Source organism: Mobula birostris, chromosome 9, assembly GCF_030028105.1.
Source record: "Mobula birostris isolate sMobBir1 chromosome 9, sMobBir1.hap1, whole genome shotgun sequence".
Classification (NCBI taxonomy): domain Eukaryota; kingdom Metazoa; phylum Chordata; class Chondrichthyes; order Myliobatiformes; family Myliobatidae; genus Mobula; species Mobula birostris.
In genome coordinates this window covers 33,873,958-33,899,601 of record NC_092378.1, presented here as the reverse complement: position 1 = coordinate 33,899,601, position 25,644 = coordinate 33,873,958, and the positions used below count along the sequence as shown (strand labels likewise).

General features: G+C 39.7%; 1 protein-coding gene across 11 annotated transcripts in view; it reads left to right on the top strand.

Annotated features, from left to right (window-relative positions):
• The window catches only part of LOC140202653 (ELKS/Rab6-interacting/CAST family member 1-like), a 754,922-nt gene that overhangs the window by 202,927 nt on the left and 526,351 nt on the right, over window positions 1–25,644 (top strand). For all 11 annotated transcript variants that reach the window (XR_011887141.1, XM_072267763.1, XM_072267762.1 and 8 more), the window contains one exon: window positions 24,643–24,774. Coding sequence is in view for 10 of the 11 variants with exons in the window: in XM_072267763.1 (XP_072123864.1) it covers window positions 24,643–24,774 (132 nt within the window). In the remaining variant the exon portion in view is untranslated. The remainder of the gene's footprint in view (window positions 1–24,642; window positions 24,775–25,644) is intronic.

Sequence of the window (25,644 nt, the reverse complement as noted above, 5' to 3'; positions counted from 1 at the left end):
ATTCAAGACTGGTGAGCCAGAACTATATAAGAACTCCAGCTATGACTTGGGAAAGGCGACTTTAAGAGCAAGAAACAATTCAGATGCACATCAGTTCTGGCAGGATTTGCAGGCTATTACTTCCGATAAGGCGAAACCTAACATCATGAATGGCTGACAACAGGAATTCTGCAGATGCTGGAAATTCAAGCAACACACATCAAAGTTGCTGGTGAACACAGCAGGCCAGGCAGCATCTCTAGGAAGAGGTACAGTCGACGTTTCAGGCCGAGACCCTTTGTCAGGACTAACTGAAGGAAGAGTTAGTAAGAGATTTGAGAGGGGGAGGGGGTTGGCCTGCTGCATTCACCAGCAACTTTGATGTGTGTTGCTTGAATTTCCAGCATCTGCAGAATTCCTGTTGTTTGCGTTTTAAAATTCACTACTGCGAAGCCTCTTCCGGTGATGCCTACACCGAAGAAGTTTAGATCCTCTCTTTGACGGGAGTTCAGTGAAACCATCTCTCACTGCTCTCCATCTGTAATTTCTTCGGCTCTTCAACTTTTTGACCACATTTTGACTCAGACTCGCTATCACAGAATCACCTGTCCAGCTCTTGGCTCCATCCCTCCCCCTCCTGTCTTTTCCTATCGTTTTGGATCTCCCCCTCCCCCTCCCACTTTCAAATCTCTTACTAACTCTTCCTTCAGTTAGTCTTGATGAAGGGTCTCGGCCTGAAACATCGACTGTACCTCTTCCTAGAGATGCTGCCTGGCCTGCTGCGTTCACCAGCAACTTTAGTGTGTATCATGAATGGCTGTAATGCTTTACTCCCGGATGAGCTCAAAACCTTATATGAATGCTTTGAAAGGGAGAATAAAATTACATCAACTACTGTTCAAACCCCTGCAGCATCTAATAGACCCTGCAATTGCTGACTCGAAGGCCAATATCAGGATATCTTTCAAGAAGGTGAACCCTCACTAGATGTTTAGCCCTGATGGTGTACCTGGTATGGCACTGAAAACCTGTACCAACCAACTGGTGGGAATGTCTTCAATCTCTCACTGGTGTAGATGGAGGCTCCCATCTGCTTTAGAAGGGTGAGAATCATACCAGTGACCAGGAAGAGCACTATTAATCGCCTAAGGTGGTGCTAATGAAACACAGTGATGCATTACGGGCAACTTACAACACTTCTAAATATACGCCGACTGTACTTTTTTCCGTAGATGCTCAGCATTTTGTGTGTGTTGCATGACTTCTTTCATTAGGAGTTTGTGGAGATTTGGTATTGTGACACCAAACAAAGCTATCGGACGATTGATGCTAATGAGAGAGATAAGAGAGACAATGGAGAAACGTTCAAAATGCTAATAAGAGAGGAGAGAGGGAGTAACGGAAAAGAAACACAATTCAGAATATTGACAGACCGGTTGCTTTGAACCTGAACTGTTTGAAGTTTGATGGACAGACGATACTCCAGCAGGGGGATAAAAAGAACAGGTTCACTAAGGCACGGGACACCAGGAGACCAGGAGATAATGAGACCCTGGAAAGAGCGGTGTGCTCCCACAAGTTGGTGGGAGTTTGGAGGTCTGGTTCGCGGGAACCGACCATAGACTCACAGGGTGTAAAGGTACGATTGGTGGGAACCTGGTGTGTGTGTCCGCCCTTGCCTGGGTGCTGGGTTCCCCGCGGAAGAACAATCGTATCCGGAACGGAGGGGTCACAGTCGGTGACCACAGCGGAATAGAAGACATCAAAAAGGGTCTGCCCGAAACCAACTGTGAAGACACCAAAAGGTCTGACTGAACCACATTGCATCTCCCCATATATCTCCCTCTCCCTCTCCCTCTCCCTCTCCCCCTCCCTCTCCCCCTCCCTCTCCCCCTCCCCCTCCCCCTCCCCCTCCCCCTCCCCCTCCCCCTCCCCCTCCCCCTCCCCCTCCCCCTCCCCCTCCCCCTCCCCCTCCCCCTCCCCCTCCCCCTCCCCCTCCCCCTCCCTCCCCCCCCAACGGCACAACAGCGATTACTGCAAACTGTACTAAGCTGAACTGAACCCTGCGTCACTTAAGACTGATCATTTTACCCCTAGACTGCGATAGAGCTTGGTTGATCCCTATTACCCTAGTTCTGTGTACATGTGTGTATTATCATTGCTAACCTGTTGCATTTATATCCTTACGATTAGAGTACTATGTTACTTATTTCTTTAATAAAACTTTATTAGTTCCTAGTAATCCAGACTCCAACGAGTGGTCCATTTCTGCTGGTTTGGCAACCCAGTTACGGGGTACGTAACAGTATGTCGCTAATTACACTGGCAAATTTGTACGGATGTACCATGGAGAGCATTTTAACTGGCTGCATCACCATCTCTATGGAGGGGCCACTACACTGGATTGGAAAAAGCCATAGAAAGTTGTAAACTTAGCTAGCTACAAGGGCACTATCCTCCCCGGCATCAAGGACATTCATCATGAAGAACCCCCTCGATCCAGGACATAACCTGCTCTTCTTGCAGCCATCGAAGAAGAGACAGGAGGCTGAAGAAACACACTCAATGTTTTAGGAACTGCTTCTTCCCTTCTGCCTTCAGATTTCTGAACGGGCAATGAAACCATGTACACTACTTTTTTTTTTGCTGTCTCTTTTTGCTCAACTTACTTGATTTTATTTATATTCCTTATTGTAATTTATTGTTTTTGTTATATATAGCACTGTGGTGCTGTTGCAAAACAACAAATTTCAAGACATATACCAGTGATATTAAACCTGATTCTATTCATCCCCTTCATCTGGGTCCTTTTCCCCTTCATTTAACCTCTCCTTCTTAGCTCCTTTTGCTTCTCTCATCTTCCTCTCAGCTCAGAGTACAGAAGACCATAAGACATAGGTACAGAATTACAGTAGGCTATTCAACTCTGTTCCACTATTTGATCATAACTAATTTATTTTACCTCCCAGCTCCATTTTCCTGCCTTCCACCCATAACCTATGATGCCCTTACGAAACAAGAATTTAAATATGCCCAAAGACTTTGCTTCCACAGGCATTAGTGGCAATGTATTCCATAGATTCACCATCCACCAGCTAAAGAAATTCTATCTCATCTCTGTTCTAAAGGACATCCCTCCCTTCTGAGGCTGTGCCCTTCTTCCTAGACATTCTCACAGATCTGCTCCACGTCCACTCTATTTTGGCTTTTCAATTTTATCGTCCATCCTGAGTGCCATTTTATGTTGCATCCAATAGATGTCTTTTGACAACTTTGATTTTTTTTTAGTGTGTGTAGTACAGGATCTTTTTCTTGATTTTTGCATGAACTGATTGGTATTCTGATCCTTAATACTCTACAAGGAGGATCAGTAGTCTTACATTTAACCGAGGTTCCACTAAGAGTTACAGCAGCACTGACATTGATTTTCAAATCCATGAATGACATTCTAGCACATGAAAACACTGTCTCTGGATAAGGTGTTTGATTTGAGACACATCTTGAAGAAACTTAAGATTTAACCTACTCAGCTTTGCATAATAGTTGTGCCCTTTCATTGCTTGCAATTGTTTTCTATGTAACTGTAAATTGGACATCTACATTGATTTTCATTTAATAACCCTTATATTCATTTGCATATTTTGCTTAAGTGTTAATAGTTTATTGACTGCTTATCACAACTCAACTCTATTTCTCTTACTATTATCAGTGATTTTTACTAAATTATTCTGGGTCTCTATGTTTTTGGTAAACATAGAAATGTATACTTTAAGTCAACAAATAACCAAAGAAAGCACAGCCTAAGAACAGAACGTGTTTAAAGCTCTGCTAGAGATTCCAGATGAGCACTTAATAGAAAACTGCTTAATATATAGTACAATTCTTATGCTTCACTTAACTTTTTTCATATTTCCAAATATATTGCTTCACTCTTGATAAGTTTCCCTTGATCAGACGTTGACGATCAGATGCAGTTTTTTTCCAGTCAGATGTCTTGAAAGATAAGAGTGTTCATCTTTGTACAAACTTAATGCTTAAACAGCCTTCAATTAACCTTCAATTATGAATTCTGTTGAAATTTCTAGAATCCATATTCTTCAAAGATTGTAAAAATGTTTTCTGTGTACCTATACTATGAATAATTAACCTGGTTTAACAGAATTGCAGATCTGCTTTTAATAACAAAAGGGTATTTTATTTTGAGTGTGAACTATTAGTGACATAAAAACTAAATTAATAATCAAGTCAATAAACAGTATTTTTCGATTTATTTTCACATATGGAGTGGAATGACGATGATTTCTTTGTCAATTGGTGTGCAGTGCATACGTTGCAAAACAGAAATAATTAACGTAACGCACACATACAATCCTGAAATGCATGCCAGGCATTTATGGAAAAGAATACAATTGACATTTTGAGCTGAGACCCACTTTCCTGCTGAAGGGTCTCAGCCTGAAACATTGACTGTACTGTTTTCCATAGATGCTGTCTGGCATGCTGAGTCTGTCCAGCATTTTGTGTGTGTTGCTTGGACTTCCAGCGTCTGCAGATTTTCTCTTGTTAATGATTGGCTTGTAGAGTGTTTAGAAATGAAGATTTAAGGTGAATTACACTGATCACCTAGGTAGTATGTGATTACAACTGTGTCTTAGATGATTTAGCTACTTGAGAGAGGAGCAGAAATATGGATAATCTAGGACAGATTAGCACAGGACTTTATATGACCCATTTGCAAGGACCCCAAAATAAATGTTAGAGTTTCTAAACTCAGAGTAAGTAGTTGAGCATGTGACAGAACGATTATCTGGTTATAACCATTCTTGTTATCCAACAAGAAGTAGACTTTCTAGCTTAAGATTGCAATTTGTTCTTGTTTATTTGTTTTCCATCTGTTGCACGTCTGACTTTATGAAAACCAAACTTGTATTTTGCATTCCTTGCTCTAACCCTTCTCCCACACACTTCTTTTATACTGGTTATTTCCCCTTTTTTTCCCCAGTCCTCATAATGGGTCTTCACCCATAAACATTGATGGTGTATTTCCTTCCATAGATTATGTCTGACTCACAGTTCCTTCAGCATTTTGTGCATTGCTTCAGATCTCCAGCATCTGCAGTCTCTTGTCTTTTATTTTGACTAGACTTCAAGATGTGATATAAATGTTATCTGTGCTAGATAAAGCTGTTTGATTTCTTCCATGATGTATATTATCTTCCCTCTTCACTTCTGGGGGGTGGGCAGGGTAAAGAATTATCAAGAGAAGTAGTAAACAATGCATGCACAGTTGCTGCTGTTAAACCCCATAAATTCTGTGATCAGTGGTGAACTAAGAGGATTTATTGCTGATCTCAAAAGAAGTGCTCATTGAACTTCATATTACTGCTAACACATACAGAAACATGTAGTGCAATTGAGAGCAGTTGTGTAAGGGTAGGCTCAACGCTGGTAGTGTTACTTGGAGTCTTCGGATGAATGATAAATGAAACTTGCAAATTATTTTGTTCTTGATTCGGTGTTAAAATATTTTTATATCTACATATGGATGAACAAAACTTTGGCTTTGTTGTTCTCAAATGAGAGGTTTAAGTGGATGGTTGGTAGAACTGTTGATAGGATAACTAAATCACATTTTGCTGGCCAAAGAAAAAATTGTGAGAAATTCTGTCAGTTGTTGGGATCCAGCTGAAACAGATTTAAAAAATTAAGAAATAAGAAGGCTGAATTTATTTTTATTTTAAATTGTCCTATTTACACAATCAAACAAAACAAAGAGCATAAACTTGAGGTTGGTCTAAATATTAGCAGGGAATTATTTCAGACTTAATAAATCTTAACAAACCATGTGAAGATAGTTTTCCAACCGTATAAACACACTGAAACTTAAAACATCACACAGTCATAGTTTGTTTAGGCTCGTGCTGTTTTGGACATCATCCAAATATAATACTTAACCTTTTTGTAAAAGAATTATACTTCCAATAATATCACTCTTCATATGTGTTAACTTTAGTTCATGTATGATTTCTGGATTCACTATTTCAGGTATTTTGGAAACTTGTGAATTGTATCATGTAAAAAAAAGGTACTGAATAATTTCAAAACAGTGTTCCAAATCACTTTATGGTTGTCCATGTTAATGTTAAATAGATCTTTCAGAACAGTTGCTGGAAAGAGGTATTTCAATTTGCATGCATTCATTCTAAACTTCTACTTTCACTCTCAAAGCTGCTACGCAGGTTGACTCTGTGGTTAAGAAGGCATACGGTACATTGGCCTTCATCAATCGTGGGGTTGAGTTTAAGAGCCGAGAGGTAATGTTGCAGCTATATAGAACCCTGGTTTGATCCCACTTGGAGTACTGTGCTCAGTTCTGATCACATCACAACAGGAAGGATGTGGAAACCACAGAAAGGGTGCAGAGGAGATTTGCAAGGATGTTGCCTGCATTGGGGAGCATGCCTTATGAGAATAGGTTGAGTGAACGAAGGCCTTTTCTCCTTGGAGCGATGGAGGATGAGAGGTGACCTGATAGTGTACAAGAGGCATTGATTGTGTGGATAGTCAAAGGCTTTTTCCCAGGGCTGAAATGGCTAGCACGAGAGGGCATAGTTTTAAGGTGCTTGGAAGTAGGTACAGAAGAGATGTCAGGGGTAAGTTTTTTTTTACACAGAGAGTGGTGAGTGCATGGAATGGGCTACCAGTGGCAGTGGTGGAGGCGGAAACGATAGGGTCTTTTCAGAGACTCCTGGATGGATACATGGAGCTTAGAAAAGTAGAGGGCTATGGGTAAGCATAGGTAGTTGTATGGTAAGGACATGTACGGCTCAGCTTTGTGGGCCGAAGGGTCTGGATTGTGCTGTAGGTTTTCTGTGTTTCAATTTGTTTAAAATTTACTGAAGTTTCTTCAAAATTTGCAAGTTGACCTGAGTGCCAAATTAACAATCCTGTTTCGGTAACACTTGGTTTTATACAACTCATCCACAATATCAGTTTCTTCTGTAATGACATTATCCATCACTTTGTATGCATTCATTGGACCAAGATTCAATGCTCTTAGACATTGTATGGTAAATGAGGGAGTCTCAGATTTCCTAAATTGTTCACATTTAAGCTACCTTGTATCACAGAGCTAAATTGTGTAGAGTGACGAAAGAGCCTTGAATTCACTGAGATGTATTCAGATAGTTCTTTTCAGCACATCAGTGTTGGTGTCCTAACTTTTCTTCAGACTTTTAGGTTTAGTGAGTTTACAACTAGGCTTTTTTTTTTAAAGAGCTAAAAAGTAACCCTATCTAACTGGTCGATGCATAATTTTTTGAAGTTCTAAATTACTGACAAAATCTTGAAATTCTTGTCCATGTTTAGTCATCCTTATCCAGTGGAGCAGTTGGAATATGAACATTTCAGTAATGTAATACTTCCAAAGAGAAAGTGTTAGATTACATCCTATCAGGATACACATCTCTAGAAATTCAATAATATGATTGGCTTAGTGGAGAGCATAATATATTTAGTAGGTTTGGTTTTGTCTTTCTGAAAGTCTGGATGAGTATTGAGTTCACAGTGGACACTGCAGATATATGGGTTTTTTTTTAGCAATGCCCTTTTACCTCTGCCATCATCAGGAGCAAGGGGGACTAAAGAGAATACCAATATAGTAGAAGAGGAAAAGAATAGCTTTGGTTTGGAGATCAAATCCTTTAGGACCCTCCATCAGCCATTTCAAAGTTGTAAGTAAATTTGATTACCGAAGTACATATATGTCATCATGAGAAACATTTTCTTGTGGGCATGAGAAACATTTTCTTGTGGGCATACTCAACCAATCTATAGAATAATAACAGAATCAATGAAAGACTGTTCAACTAAGGTGTTCAACCAGAGTGCAGAAGCCAACAAGCTGTGTAAATTTAAAAAGAAGAAACAGTTATGTAAGCAACACACATCAAAGTTGCTGGTAAACGCAGCAGGCCAGGCAGCATCTATTGGAAGAGTTTCAGTCGACGTTTCAGACCGAGACCTTTCGTCAGGACTAACTGAAGGAAGAGTTAGTAAGAGTTATGTAAATAAGTTTTAAATAACAAGAACATGACATAAATTGTCCTTGAAAGTGAGTCCATTGGTTGTGGGAGCATTTCAATAATAGGAGTGAGTGAAGTTATCCCCTTTGTTCAGAAGCCTGATGATTGAGGGGTAGTAACTGTTCCTGAACCTGGTGGTGCAGGTCTTGAGGCACCTGTACTACCTCTTTGATGGCAGCAGTGAGAAGAGAGCATGTCCTGGATGGTGGGGATCCCTGATAATGCTGCTTTCCTGTGACAGCGTTTCACAGATGTGCCCAATGATTGGGAGGGCAGTGTCCTACTTTTTTGTAGGATTTTCCATTCAAGGTCATTGGTGTTTCCATACCAGACAGTTAATATACTCTTCACTACACATAAATATACGTTTGTCAGAGTTTTAGATGTTATGCCGAATCTCTGCAAACTCCTAAAGAAGTAGAGGTGTTGCCATGCTTTCTTCATAATTGCACTTACATGCTGGGCCCAGGACAGGTCCTCCAAAATAATAATACCTAGGAATTTAAAGTTGCTATCCCTCTCCACCTTTGATCCTACAATGAGGACTGGCTCACGGACTTTCTTTCTCCTGACGTCTATAATCAGTTCTTTGGTCTTGCTGATATTGAGTGAGTTTGTTGTTACAACACCACGCAGCTAGATTTTCAGTCTCCCACCAATATGCTGATTCATCACCACCTTTGATTCATCATACGTCAGTGATGCCAACAGCAAACTTGAATATGGCATTGGAGCTGTGCTTAACCACACAGTCATAAGTGCAAAGTAGGGATTTCACTTCTGTCTGAGGAGCAATTAATTTGAGACTAAAGTTAAAATGACTGTATGACAGGAATTTGAAAACATGACTAACCATGTACTCAGTGAAGGACTGTTTGTAGGGATGCAGGTCTTTGTCATGTTAAATGTCATAGCCTTTAGAACATAGTGGATGCTGGTGGCTGATAAGAGTTCTGTTTTTCAGTTTATGGCTCACTGTTATGTTCAGGGCATCTTGGATACTCCTTTATGGAGAGGGAATTTCATTGCCCTTTTCTTCTGGTACAGAGACCATCAAATATTATAGGTTTATGGATTTTCTGCAGCTTCTCCAAGGTATTCAAAAGAATGATAGATTATCTCCTGTAATGTCCCAGTCTCTCTCCCCGCCCCCCCCAACCCAACTCTAAATTGCATTTGCCCACCAAGCTTGCATGACCATTCAATCCGAGTCTGCTGAGCCTGCTATATTTCAATCACCAGATTGTGGCTATTTGGGGACAAGAGCTAAATTTTGCTTCTCAAGCCATTCAGAACTCCTGATTGTACTGCAATTATAATTTATGGCATGGAGCTGTGGAAAACTTCTTTGGAGCTTGCTGACAGTGTTTTCCTTAAAGTTGTATCCCAATCTCTGGATGACTCAGTAAGAGCCCCACATTGTAGTCCAGTGACAATCTTGTACTTCACTATCTTCTGCCATAGGCCAGTCATTCGTGTCATTCTAAGAATACAGAGCAGAAGCAGGCAATGATGAAGAAAATGATTCTCTGGATATGCTATTTGAGTGCATTGTACAGCCATGCCATTCATTTAAGAGCCCTTCAGTGCAACAAGACCGTGTAACAATTTCAACTTGGAAATGCAACTGGGAGGATACCATTGTGTCACACTAATACTTAGCAATGACCACTGGATTCAATAGAAGTCTCACTTTTTTGCTCTGGATTTTCTTAGATGTAATTGCTATTCACCAGCGCATCCTGGAGGTCAGCAACAATTGACCAGAAAATTATCCAAACTGTTGCTGTAAGTGTATGTCTGTGTCACAATGAATGAATCAACTCCTTTCTTCTTAAAGCTATTATAGCTATAGCTTAAGCCGTACAGCCTTGCTTTCTAGTGTATTGGCATATAAGCTACCCTTCATATCCCAAGTCGCCCATCCCCACCCAGTCCTCTGGCTTGACTGCAGTTTAGAAGCAGGCTCCACCACATGCTGGATCCTGCCATTAAACTACACTCTAAATGAATTGCCTGGGCATGAGCTTGTTGATGCATGGGTTAGGTAGAATAACATAATGTTGTCTTCTGATAATTGCAGCTCCCACAGGCCGGGCATGACCAGGTGATGGGACATATGTAACTGAAATAAATTAAGTACAGGCCAATGGATATAGAAAAGACAGGTAAGAGCATTCATTTTGGAGATATTGGAATGAAGGGAAATGTGAGCTGCTAGAATGCTCATGAGAAATAATTTCAGAAAATGATTACTTATTTGAACTCATGATAGGAAGAAATCTCATCATTCATAAATATTTGAAATTTCTGTGAGCTGTGGATGCTGAATCATTGTATGTATTCAAGCCCTCAGGAAACATTTTTTAGTCAATGGACAACAATGCTTCTAGGGATCGATCAGAAAGATGGAGCTGAATCTATGATCTATCAGATCTCACAGAATAAAGGGCCTATTATTGATTCTACATATGAGGAGAAGGATTGGATACAAGTATTCTGTCGTTTTTGATGATCACCAATCCACTGCTGGCCACTGATAAAAGATCTTCGAAACCCATTGCTTCCCACATGAAATGGAGTCAGATTCAAAGTAAACTTATTCATAAAGTATGTATATGTTATTGCAACCCTTGGGTTCGGCCAGCATGCGTTTGTCTAGGGGAAGACAGCCTCTGACCCAGCCAAACAGAAATCTTGTTTGTGTGGATGTTGCGTGATATGTTGCCCGGTTACCAATCCGAACTGCAAAATACGAAGAAAGCACACCGTATGCAATTAAATGATTAACCTGACTATAGGGTTAGTAAAGAAAAATTTTTAAAAAAGGACCATTTTAATGAAACAGTCTAATATGCACTTTGGAGCTCATGGATTTGTCTATTCATTCCCCAACAACCTCCTCCAGGCGTCGCTGACCATTGGACCCTTGCGTCTGCTGGTTTACCAGTTCTTTCCATTCGTGTCTTCTCTCTCCACCTCTCGCCGACAGAAGACCACGAGATCCCTGCTCCCAGCCCCACAAGAAAAAACAACCTGTCACTGGATAACGCACATTCCAAAGCCCCCATTATTTCTAGTCATAACCCAAACATTGCTGCTATAGAGAAACCATTACATTAGCAGTGAAATCTTACAGCGCGTTACATTACCATATACTACTTTGAGGTTCATTTGCTTGCAGACATTTACAGGAGAATAACAAAATACTATAGAATTTATGAAAAAACTATATGGAAAACAAAGACGAGAAAATCTGCAGATGTTGGAAATCTAAGGAACATACACGCACTATGCTGGAGGAGCTCTGCAGGCTAGGCAGCGTCTATGGAAATGAGAAAGCAGTCGAATGTTTTGGGCCAAGACTCTTCATCAAGGAATTTTAGATTACTGACCCTCTCCACTTCCAATCCCCTAATGAGGACTGTCTCATGGTCCTCTGATTATTCCTCCTATAGTTGATAACTAAACACCCAGTTAACGATCACACCCCTCCAGTCTGCCACTGCAGCTGGCAATTAAGTGCTACCTTTTCTAAGAGAGAGCAATTTGCTTTTGGATGTGTTGCATTGCATATAGTGGCATGTTTCTCCTGGTTGAACAGCTGGGAATTTAAGCTGTGAAATGTGAATGTTGAAAAGTGACTTTTTCTGTTGATGCTTATCTTGACCAATATGAGCTCATTTTTGCAGCACTGGACAAAGTGCAGAGACCATCAGTGTGATCATTAAAATCTATCACTGTCTTTTCTCTTTGGTGCTTTATTTCCTCCCTTGATGCCTGCCTCAGCACTGTTCCCTCTAAGTTCTGTGGATGCACGAATGCGCAGTAACTGAAATGCTCCAGCACACATAACCTTTGTTGCTGGGCAGCTGGAATTTTCTTTTATATAATGTTAATATAATTTTGAAATTATGCTAATAATCTATAATAATTCTAAATAGTGAATGTACCACACCTTTTACTTTGAAACATTTTAGACTTTCAACATATTTACATTGTCAGTGGTTCAAGTTACAATACTGTTGCAAATTGTAACAATAAACACAGAATGGAAGTTGATAAATCATTGTTAATAAACCACCAGCCCAATGAACACAGATATCCTAATATGCATTTTGGAAATGAAATTAAAGTGTCTCATAGTTTTAAGGCCATGTAAGAATTTCCTGCTCTGAGCAATGACTGTTCTGCACAACAGTTAAACAAAATTAGCAGGAATGTTGTTCCTGAGCCTCCCTTTGTGCAGGCCCTCTTTGCTGTTGTCTGTGTCTTCTGAAGTGATCTCTAGTTCAGAGTCTCAGAAATGAGGTACCTGTTCCTGAACCTCCACAATGACCATGAGCGTCCTCAAAGCTATACTATGATTGGATCCGATTGTCACCCAGTTAATGAATTTTAGATGTAGAATCAATTGGCACTGTTTTATCAGGTGCACAGGACTCTGGAAGTTATTGTATTTGGAATGCATTGAAGTGAAAATGATGAGGAAGTGCAAAAATGCAAGAAATTGCATGATATGAAAATTACAGATCATTTGCACATGGACAAAATGGTATGAGGCTAATAGCCACTGAAATTTTGTGCAGCTTTTGTGGGCTAATGAATTTCTCCCTCATCACATCAGAATGATCAGCACTTAAAATTTTAAACAAGTAAAATGAATTAACTAAATTACTTGAATGTGTATATTTCAAATCCATTTGTAGTCTTTGCAAAATATTAAAAAGTTCTGCTGTCAACACCAATTGAAGTTCGCATATCAATGTGTAATAAATTACTGCATTCCAATCATTTACTTTTTTAGTTCTGATAGTTAACATACTTATTTCCTAACCTGTGCCACATAACGATGTGCAATAAAAGGTATAAGCAAAGAAGGCTCTGCTTAAGTATTACTAATGTCAGTCATAGAATTGACTTTTCAATATTTGTTATCTTAGTATTGGGTTCTTTATTATAGTCCTAACGAAATAGGGACACGGGTATCAGATTCCACAAATGAAGTGAGTGTGAATTGCCCTTGAAACCAATATGTTTGACTGAATGTGATATTTTGGAGACCAAGTAAAACTGATTAATGGGAATCAGGACAAAACTCTGCAGTGGCTGATGACATAACCTGATATTTTAGTTGTTGAAGGCCTGTTCCTCTTAGTCACCTGTCATGCTTGTATGATTTCCTTGGGGGCAATTTGCCAAATCCAACTCGAGCTGCTTTATTAGTGAACTTTCATTAGGCCAGAAATGACTGATTTTGATTACTGTGGTCAGCTCCTGTCACAATTTCATAGAAAATGAAATAGCTCATATCTATCCAAATATTGCTGACAAGTTTCAAGACAATTACTAGAGTGAGTAAACAGTAATTTGGTGGGATTACCATCACTGGACTAATCTGTGGACAGTACATATTACTTTAGATGCCAGTGTGTGTCTTTGTTATTGAAAACTTCATTGTGAGAGAAAGTAGTTTGGATTAATTTTCTGTAGCTAACTGACCAAACTGATTTTTTTATTTGCTGAAATAGGAATTTACTAATACAGTGTGTCATTTCAAGAGTGCATATATTTCAAACACACGAGTCATCATCATTTCTTACAACGATGTCATGGACACAGCCTGTTTGTTTTCTGTTTGAGTATTATGAGAATTAACTGGCTAGGGAATGTTGAACTTACTCAGTTTTGCTAATGTTAAAAAAAAATGTTTGAAGGCTTATGCTAGTGAGAATCCATCCTTAATGGTGGACTTTGTTTTGTAGATACATTTGAGAAGGGGAAATGTTTATGGCAGTACAAAATGACCCAAAACTACCTGCTGGGAAGGGATTAATCATCCTCTGCTATTTGCAGCCATAGATGTTTTCATAAATAGACTCCATAGAAATAGAATATCAGTAGAAGGAGGGGGTGGGTAAGCATGTGACAAGTAAAAAGCAGTTGTTGTGTTGCCCAGCTTTCTAGCAAAAAATGGCGTTTGGAATCAATTACTAAACATTTTAGACACTTTAGGTCCTCCCCCCTCAGCTTTTAAGAAGCCCAAACAAGTGGTTTAACTTGATATGAAAGGAAATTACTCGTAGTTAAGATTTATGTCTTGGTCTGCAATTCAAAATGTCCCACTGTGAAGGGAATGTTATGAAAGTTGACTACCCACAGTAGTCTGGCTATCAAGTTTCAGCCATGACAGTTCACACCCTGCAGTGTGAAAAAAGACCAAGGGTGTTGGCAGTTCCATATGTCTTCATCTAGTTGAAAGCAGACATAAAAATACTTGGAGCACATTAACGTACGTTCATAGTGAAAGTAGTACAGTGAGAATTATTTAGGAAAATTATTTTTAAAACTTCAGAATTACACACTGAAAATTTTATAGTCAGAAAACCTAGTTCTGGCACAGCTTATTAGTTATGTTTAAAGTTCATAGTGAAATTTGTAATTTAAAATCATGTCATCACTTTTCTGGTGTTCATAACATTTCATAAAGAGCAGCACAGAGGATTTGTCTGTTACACCTTGTACTGTGATTTGAGGGTGTTATCATTAGTCTACACTTTCAATAGTGTTTGGATGAAGTTGTGTTTACATTTGTGCTCAATGAGATCTGTAGATATGCACTCCATACTTTGAAACAGAATCAAGTTTATTATCACTGATATATGATGTAAAATTTGTTTTGTAGCAGTAGTACCGAACAAAACAGAAAATCTATAAATTACACAAAGAAATAGGAACAGCGCGGGAGTTCTCATGGGCACCACCTCTTGAAGTTGTCCTTGGTAGAGGTGGTCGAGTCTATAACCCTCTGTAGGTTCTTGCATCCTGTGCATTGGAGACTCTATACCAGACTGTGATCGGATCGGTTGATTGAAATCTGTAGGAGGCTTTTGTGACATTCTAAATAACTTCAAATTCCCAACAAAGTAAACTTGTTGCTGTGCCACCTTTGTGACTGCATCAATAACCAGGAAAGATTCGCTCAGATTTGACGCCCAGGAACTTGAAATTGCTCACCCTTTCCATTGCTGACTCTTCAACAAAGACCGGGTGTGTTCTCCCAACTTTCCCTTCCTGAAATCCACAATCAGTTCCTTGGTCTTGCTGGCATTGAGTACAAGATTATTGTTGTGACACCACTCAACCTCCTGATTTATCTTCCTGATCTTCTTGATGTTACCTGATTTAGCTTCCACCAAAATCTACCTGCAACAGTGGCGTCACCTGCAAATTTATATATTGCATTTGAGACGTGTTTAGCCGAACATCATAAATATAGAGAGAGTAGACCATTGGGCTAAACACATATACTTGAGTTGTGCCTTTGTTGAGGAGATGTTATTACCTATTTGCACTCACTGTGGTCTCTCAATATGGAAGCTGAAGATCCAGTTGCAAAGAGGTACAAGGCCCAGGTTTTGAAACTTGGTTATTAGTATTGAGAGGATGTTGGTATTGAAGGCCAAGCTCTAATCAATAATCAATAGTATGACATGTGTCTTAGAGTTGTCCAGGTGCTCCAAATTAGAGTGGAGAGCCAGTAAGATTGCATCTGCTGTAGACCTTTTTGGGTGGTAGGTGAATTGCAACAAGCCTAGGTCCTTGCTCAGGCAGGAGTTAACTCAAGCCATAATCAAGCTTTTGAAACGCTTAATTATGGTAGATGTGAATGCTCTCAGATTAGACAGGAAATGAACTTGGTGTCATAGTATCCACAGGAGCGTTTAGCAAAGTCCCGAACCAGGCAAAACAGGTACTTTGTGTTACAAAAGTCATCATCTCCAAAATCCACAGGCAAGTCAATGATGTGTCTTAATCTCACTCAATGGAGTACGATCTTAAATAAAGTTAGGCTCCCAATATATGTTTTTAAAGGGATAGTGATTTCATTTTTACAAATCAGTTTCTGAATTGTTTCTTCTGTCTACTGATGTAATTGTGCTTTTGTCGCTTTCAATGTTTGCTAACACTTGAATATTACGGAGGAATTGGTCTGGCTGGCACTGAATTATTTTACTGTTCATTTCAGTATTTATGGTTGTGACAGAACAGGTTGGCAGTGCTAATTCTCCCGCTAACCTTGCCCTTTTGCCCGGTGAGTCACCCCTCCTCGTTCTGTCCCTGGTCTGGTTTCCCCAGTAGTTCACACACTTTGCCTTCCCATTCTACAGTTCTTGAGAATTCACCATTTACGCACTCCAACAGTAAACAATTGCCAACTTGGCTAATCAAAACAATCCCTTCAGCTAATGTGCTTTACTGGTTTATAACTCAGAAAAATAAGGATTCTAGACATACGCGTTCCAAACAGTTTCATTTATTTTCACTTGCACTGTTACATCAGCTTATAGACAGCAGAACAACCCCAAAAGTTGCAAGGGACAGTTTGAGGTGTCCTAAAATAATGCCTGGGTAAGTGGGAGCAACACCTCTGTTGGGGAGGCATTATTCTTTTATATTCATTTGAGCATGTGGACACTGATCTGTGGACTTAACTAAGGCACTTGTTGTGGAATAAAACTGCAGGATGTCAGAATCCCTGTTTAAAATGGTCCAATTCTGCGTCAGAAATAATTATGGTCTAGTCACATGATCCCCCCCCCCCCCCGACCGACCAACAGTAGAATTCCCTGTTCCTTCTAGGTCAGGTGGTGGCAGATTTAATCGCTCAGTCTTCTGCTTTGCTAGAGGTGTGGAGTTGGAGTTAATGGTTAGAAACATAGAAAACCTACTGCACAATACAGGCCCTTTGGCCCACAATGCTGTGCTGAACATGTATGTACTTTAGAAATTACCTAGGATTGGTGAATAGTAATATTGGAAAGTTAAAGGCAAAGTGTCATGGAGAAAGCCTCTATATAGATGTTTATTTTTCATTTGTCTACTTGTAATTTTTTTTTCTTCACAACTTTGGGCAGCTTTTGCACTTTTTCCTCCTAGCACTAAATAAAACCATTTGCACTAATGTGCTGTTGAGGCTTACTATCTTTCTTTTTCCAACTGGTGACCCTCGTTGGGCACACTTACCCACATCTGATAGTGAGGCATGACAATGGTGAAGCAAGTTGTTTCTCAGCATGGGTATCCCATTAAGCCTTTCTTAGAGATTTGGAAGCACCATTTATTTTTTTTCCTCCATTGAATTACTAACCAGTTGGTTCTCCGGACACTTGAATCAAAAATGCTTGAAGGTGTATGATAAAGCAGTTAGCAGTAGGTGCTTAGCAGTAGGCCTTATCTGTCAAGGCTTAAACAAGGACAAATGTTAAATAAGTAGTGTTTTGACTTTACACAGTCTGAATAATAGTTTTTAGCTGTCAAGGTGGCCATGTCCCTTAAATATATCTTGCTGCTTCCAAGCTCCCAGAGATGTAAGTAGCACCTTGGTGTTCTTTGCTTATGCTCTACCTCCCCCCCCCCCCCATCACTTTCACAGGAATATTGTTTACCTTTATCATGGGGAGCAGTATTGCAGCATAAAAGCTAGGACCAACAGGCCATCAGACTGTTTAATTCATGCTGATGCAACTGTATTTCTGCGTTATATTGACTATCCTGTTGTACATATTTATTATAAATTACTATAAATTGCACATCTGGATGGAGGCATAACATAATTTTTACTCATGCATGTGAAGGATATAAGTAATAAAGTCAATTCAATTCATTATGATAGGCTACTTAACAAAATTATTTAACCTGTTGGGGAATAAAAGGGTGAATTCTGAAAGCTGCTTTGTACAGTGGTAAAGAAAGTCTTAATATGAAAATGGAAGTTAGCAGTTCAAGTTTCAACTACTGTACATCAATTAAGATAATCTGTGTTGCAGTGACATCAACCATTCCATCATTGTGGGTAATATAAATTAGTGGTGCCCATCTGTTTCATGTTAGAAAGGAGAAGTTCCAGACTGCACAAACCTTTTGCCAAGTTGTTTGTCTGCATTCCTGCTTGAAGGGTCCCAGCCTGAAACATCGACTGTACTCTTTTCCATAGATGCTGCTTGGCCTGCTGAGTTCCTCCAGCATTTTGTGTGTTGTTACTGAAAGGATCACTCATGATTTTGTAAATAGAACAGTTGGAAGAAGCTGAATGGCCTACTCCTGGTTCTACTTTAAGATCTGATATTCTTATATAATGGAACTATAGATATGGTATTTCCAAGTAAAGTCGCAGGTAAAGAAATTTCTCAGGAATGCATTAAAAATTTTAGATGATACTGTCCAAAGTATGCTTAGTAATTCTGCTTATGGATGCCAGGAAAACTAAACTTGAAAGCATATTCTTCCAATAACTGTAACTTTATAGGTCAGCGTATCAGAGATGTGTTTAAGTTCCCTTCATGTGGTCTGAGCTTTCATTAAGATCACAAAAACGGTCAAGGTAAAAAAAAAATTGAAATTTTATGTCAAATGGTCCAAAATTATTATACTACTTTGAAGATCAAACCTCTATAAAGTGGTCTAAATTAATTAAAAATATAAAACACAAAATAATTGGTTGCATAAGTATTCACACCCCTTTAATGTGACACACCAAATCATCGCTAGTGCTGCCAATTGGTTTTAGAAGTAACATAATTAGTTAAATGGAGATCACCTGTGTGCAGTGAAGGTGTTTCAATTGATTGTAGTAAAAATACACCTGTATCTGGAAGGTCCAACTGCTGGTGAATCAGTTTCCTGACAAAAACTACACCATGTAGACAAACGAACAGTCTAAGCAACACCGTGAAAAGGCTATTGAAAAGCAAAGTCAGGAGATGGATGTAAGAAGATTTCTCGATCACTGAATATCCCTTGGAGTACAGTTAAGTTAATTATCAAGAAAGGGAAAGAATATTGCACGGCTGATAATCTGCCTAGAGCAGGCTGTCCTGAAAATCTGAGTGACTATGCAAAAGAAGGAGACGAGTGAGGGAGGCTACCAAGAGGAGGAGTTTCAAGCTTCAGTGGCTGAGATGGGAGAGACTGTGCATGCAACAACTGTTGCCCGGGTACTTCACCCAGTCGCAGCTTTATGGGAGAGTGGCAAAGTGAAAGCCACCTTTGTGGGGTTGGGGGAATACTCTCATGAAATCTCAGCTAGAGCTAGCCAGAATGCATGTGGGAGATTCTGAAGTCAGCTGGAAGAAGATTCTGTGGTCTGATGAAAGCAAAGTTGAGCTTTTTGGCCATTAGACTAAATGCTATATTTGGCATAAACTAAATACTATGCTTGGTATAAGCCAAATACCACACAACATCAAAAATACACCATCCCTACCATGAAGCATGGTGGTGGCTGAATCGCACTGTGGGGATGCTTCACTGCAGCAGGCCCTGGAAGGCTTGTGAAGGTAGAGGGTAAACTGAATGCAGCAAAATGCAGGGAAATCCAGGAAGAAAAATTGATGCATTTTGCAAGAGAACTGTGACTTGGGAGAAGATTTGTTTTCCAGCAAGACAATGACCCCAAAGCTGCACAGGAATGGCTTAAAAACAATAAAGTTAATGTCCTGGAGTGGCCAAGTCAGAGTCCAGACCTCAATCCAATTGAAAATTTATGGCTGGACTTGAAAATGGCTGTTCACTCACGATCCCCATACAGTCTGACAGAGCTTGAGTAGTTTCATAAAGAAGCTTGAGGAAGAACTGCAGTTTCTAGATGTGCAAAGCTGATAGAGACCTATCCACACAGACTCAAGGCTGTAATTGCTGCCAAGGGGGCATCTACTAACTATTGACTTGAAGGAGGTGAATACTTATGCAATCAATTATTTTGTCTTTTGTATTTGTAATGAATTTAGATCACTTTGGACAGATCTGTTTTCACTTTGACATGATCAGTGTCAAAAAAAGCCAAATTAAATCCACTGTGATTCAATGGTTAAAATAATAAAATATGAAAACTTTCAAGTGGTGGGGGGTGGGTGAATACTTATACAGGCACTATATAATTTCTCTTTGGTCCAAAAGAAGCAAAAGAACTTCAAAAAGATTAACCATCCTGGCTGGAATTTTTATATTCCTGATTTATAACTTCATCTTAAAGGAGCAATTGTTTTACTTTGCTGATGATGAACTTGGTTTCTTTTGTACTCATTGCTGCCTTTTATTTATTTTGCATACAATAGGTAGATTTCAATGGGTACAATTTAACGATTACAATATACATCCTGAAATTCTTCTTCTTCACAAACATCCACAAACATCCACAAAAACAGAGGAGTGCCCCAAAGAATGAATGGCAGTTAAATGTTAGAACACCAAAGCCCCCCCCAGCACCCCCTCCCACGCTTAAGCAGCAGCAAAGCAATGCCCCCTCTCCCCCACCAGCAAAAAAGCATCAGCATCCCCCACCGAGCATTCAAGCATGCAGTAATGCATCAATAAAGACACAGACTTGCGGTACCCCAAATACTACTCGTTCACCCGGTATTTGACTTATCACAGTCTCGCTCTCTCCCTAATAACAGAAAATGAGGTGTCTCAGTTTCACAGCAAGAGGGGAGACGTAACAAAGCAACTTGCTGAGTTATGGTATTAAAAATCTGTTGCGTAGCTTCTTCCGAGCTCTGTGCCCATAGAACTCGGGTTTCTGAGCACATAGCTAGCAGCCAGCTCGCTGCTTACGATCCTCCATATCCCATGACGCATCAGGCAGTAGTAGTGGCACTGACCTCGAATCCGCCTGCCTCCAGAGCCACAAAGATCTGGCACCCTGAAGGCGCGTTAGTATTCCAGGCTGTGTCCTTGGCATATTGAAAAATGGTCAGTCGTGAGGCCCCAAAAGTGGGTACCATTTCTGCAAAGAACCAAAGTCTGTGTGTAACTCCAGGTCAGTGTCTTCAAAAGAACCTTGAAATGAGGGGAAAAAAGAGATCAAAGATAGAAATAGAGCTGTTTCCAAAGATGAAAGCAAAGGAGTCGCCGTTAAGCACCATCATCTCCTAAGCTCAGCCCTCTTACAGTGGAACCATTGGATTTATAATGTTTAAACATTTAGTTTGCTTCTGACATTAGAATTAAAGTATTAAATTTGTGGGCCAGTAATATATTTAGTAACAGAAAGTGCAAGGAGGTGAGTCTTCGATAAAATGTCGTATACTTGGTGGGTGATATTTTTCTTGTATCTGAATATGGGAGCACAGGTAAGGTTTGTCCATCGTCATTGATGAAGACCTTGACAGCATTAGTACTTTTTACGAGGTTGAGTTGCTAGCTCGACACTCAACCCGTTACGGATGGAAAGTGTGCCTGAGAGCGGCTCGACTGGATTCGAACTCGGGAAACTTCGCTCCTGGAGTCCGGCGCTGATGTCACTTTGCCACCAGCTGGTGGATGGTGCTGAGACTAGTGCTTGATTTGGATTTAAGTGAGGGAGAGTTGTGCAGTGTCAGCCTCACTCTCTCTTCCTTATTCCCATCTGGATCCAGTGGCAAGACAAGAGTCGAGACGGCTGAAGATAGGACTAGGCGCAATGGATAACCAGGACATCATTTATGTCTTGTCGTGCTCTACGCATTCCATGACGCTTGCAGAGACAGCCTTCTTGATCGTTGGAACTTCCATTGGTCTTGTCCACTCAATCTGCCGGAGTCTGTCTTCACGTGCTGGGATAGACAACTCCCTATCTCACCGAGGGTTTGAGACCCGTCGGCTACCTGGTTTAGCCGGCTTGTCGAAGCCGTTGCCCAGTGTGTGTCTGCTGTCGCATGTAAACTGCTACGGGGAGCCACAGGTGAGAGCTGAGTTCCAGGTGGGGACCAAAGGTGGACAAACCGCCTTGAAAAGGACGCGACATGTTCCCCCACCAGAGGTGCTACCCCTCCCTGGCACCCCATACACTCCACAGATAATAATCCTTGAATCTTATTAAATGCACCCACAACCAGAAACTATGTTGAAGTCATTAATAAAGCAGGTGTTTTGGTGTTACTGAGGAAGTGCAGCAAGGAGTGTAGGTGGCCACAGTAAGATTGGGAAATGTTGAGGTCTTAATCAGTGGAAGCTATGAGAGTGACTCTGTTAGGCTTGGTTTAATTGCGGATCCTGAAAATGCAGTGATAATCCATTTTGCTTGATGTTCAAGAAGTTTATTTGTGAAATCTTAGCTTTTTACTTACAGGGCTTCATTAAGAATCATGGTTAGGTCACATGTGGACATAGTTTTCCTGAAACAGCTACTGCTATCAGGGTTTTATGGCAATGAATTGAACAGTGTCTTGCAGCGGTTCTGTATTACTGGAGATTTGAATTGAAACCAGATTACACAGGAAATCTTTCAAATTTCATTAGCAAGGCTTGAATGAGGAACATGGTATAACTGTAACATTTATATCATTGCATTGTTTCATTCTTCCTATCAATATTTGTTTGGCAGTTTCATACCTTAATGAAATACAAAGAGCTCTGGTTGCTGGACATCTGAAAAGTCAGTTCCAACAAAGTCAGTTTCAACCTGAAACGTTAACTTTTTCCATAGATACTGCCTGACCTATTAAATGTTTTCAAGGTTTTATGTTTTATTTCAGTTTCATATCATGCTGCCATTGGCTTTTTGAGTCATTAAGTATACATTTTGTTGATTAGTCCAATATCTGGTACTTGAAAGAATGTCTTTAAGTATCTAAACTACATGATATAAGCAACAGTGTTGTATCTACCCTCTCCAATAATTTATCAAATAAAAAGTGAACATGCTGCAAAAGGATTTTGTGTGGAAGATGTTAGTGAATTGCCAAGTGCTCAAGCAAGTTTTTGTGAGTGTAGCTATGGAACATTCATGCTTAGTATCGGAGGAAAACACACACAGGATGCAGAGGGGGATCACAAAGCTGAGGAAAGGGGACCGGGTTGAGATAACAGAGACTTTTGGAGAAGAGGAGTTCGGTGGGTAATACTGTTCCGGCTGACCGGAAGTGCACTGAGAGCAGTAAGTGTAAAGGAGTTGGGTGCTTACTGTTCTGGCTAACAACGAATGGTGCAATCTGGGGTATATTACGATCGAGGAACGTGTTTGCAGACTGGATATTGAACTTTTCACTGTTGGACTTTGGCGACAGTCCACTGTGATACAACACTTGGCGGCACGGGAGGTCGTTCCTGCCTGTGGCCATCGAACGTGCAGCTCCTCCTGTGGAGGGTCAGACACCCTGAGCCAATAGACTGGTCCTGGACTTATTTTCCATCTGGCATAGTTTGCATTTTTGTGTTTGATTGTTGGGGTTTTTTGTATTGCTATATTTACGCTCTATTCTTGGTTGATGCGGCTGTAACGAAACCAAATTTCCCTCGGGATTAATAAAGTATATCTATCTATCTATCTGTCTATCTTTCTAGTACACTTACCGTGTGTCTTATGCTTTTCATTTGCAAATGTAATGGGGCCGATAATCAACAGAGCCTGGAAACAACATGAGACTTCCAAACTGCTCTGCTCGTTTCAGTTGACCAAAATGGGTAGCAAAATTAAGTTGATGTGCTTTGTAAATCAACATTTTGAAATTTAAATAAAAGAAAATTCTGAAAATAATCAAATGGTCGGGTGGTATTTGTTTATTCCTTATTTGCCGGATTATTTCTTCATTATAATTGTTACAAAAATTTAGCTTGATAGCTTTGTGTGACCCAAAAGATAGCTTATTCAACTGCTTACAAATGTATATATCTTCCATTCGCTCCAATATTGTTCTGAACCTGGTATAATTGATGACACTTCTCTGATGTACCAGGACCTTCATTGTACTACTACAGAAAGGTGCAATTCTTGACTCTTATTTGGCTCATTTTAATCCTTGTTGAACCACAGCTTTAAGGGTTGTCAATAGCTATTAAAGAAACAGTGGCACTATATATTGCAACCACTAAGTCTCTTGTTATCCAACTTTAACTGTGGGGTCCTTGAGGTTTTTCCTAGCTGTCATGCTAGATCAAGAAGAAATTTCACTGGCGTCGAAAATGTATTGTAAATGCAAGCCTTGAGGGCGTTATCTGGAGTGTCGCTGAAGAAGTAATGAATATGTCTATAATTTCAATTATTACTAACTGCCCTTTCTGCACTATTGCTTGATTTTAATTGATTCTTTTAAGGTGTCAGTTTTTTGTTTGCGTCAACTTTTACTAATTTTTGATCTTTTTAAATGCAGCCAGTTACATTTTGCAGCATAGGTTTTGCTAATGAAAATTAAGTTAATTTATTATCATCTTAGTCTAGAAATACTGAAATCAATTTAGTGTTTTCAATGTAATCCTAATGTTACGTTATATACAAAAATGCATCATTTGCAAGGTATTCATTTCTGCCTTCTTTCCAACATCTAATACATGCTAATTTCTTAAAGCTGTATTGAAGTTTTAAATGAACCATGCAAGATTTAGCATCAAGGCAAAAGGCTGTAAACATCAATCTACATAAAATTTATGTGTTTAGCAAGTTGTGTTTTAAATCAGGCTAAAATAAAAACTGATAGTACTTGTTAATTTTTCATAAAATAGGGATATGTTGGCAAACGTGTGCTTCTAGATTGCAAATTAATGATCCACATTTTAAAAAAAACAAAATTGTCACTGCAATTTTTTTGTCCTGTTCCTCTAGGATACTTTACGACAAAAAGATGACCGGATCGAAGAATTAGAGGAGGCTTTACGGGAGAGTGTACAGATTACAGCAGAACGTGAGATGGTCTTAGCACAAGAAGAAGCTGCTAGAAATGATTCTGAGAAACAGGTTTGTAATATGTGTTGCCAGCAGCAGGTGCACAGTTTTTCATTTTAATCCATTTGGCATTTGTGGTTCTCTGTACTGAGTGTCGAGTAACTAATACAGGCTAATATTTTGAGGATTTTTTTTTAGATCAGTTGATTTCACTTTTAAGATGTAATTATTGCTCTATTGCACAGAAAATACTCAAATTTTGGTGAGATGCAGAGTGGCCAGCAATCTGATGTGATGAGTTTCTGGCTCTTTTTTCCCCCCTGTAATATCCCAGACACATGCCAAAGGAAAATCTACTTTGTTAGCTATAAATACAGTACATGGGAGCTAGAAAGTAATGCTGCTTAACAGAGAATAGTACAGCAAAGTAGATGCTCTTCAGCACACAATGCTGTACAGACCTTTTAACCTATTCCAAGTTCAATCTAACCCTGTCAACCTGCGTGGCAACTTTGAGGGATCTATTAATGTTGACTACAAGATCCCTCTGTCCCTCCACAGTGGTAAGAATTTTGGCTACTGGTGTATTTAACTTGCATCAGGATTTTTTTTTATTACCCTTGTAGATTCTTAACTCTGCCCACAAGGACCCTATATCTTCTGATCCTTTGTCACTTCTTTAAGGATTTGACTTCATTTTTTTTTTACCAGCAAAGCCACCCCACCCACCCTGCCAACCAACCTATTCTTTCGATATGCTGCATATCCTTGGATGTTAAGCTTCTGACTGTGTTTTTCTTTCAGCCACATCCCAGTGATGTTCACAACATTTTACCTGCCAATTTCTAACTGCGTCACCAGATAGTCTACCTTATTTCGTATACTGTGTGCATTGAAATATTAAACCTTCATTCCTGTATTCACCACTCTTTGTTTCAATTT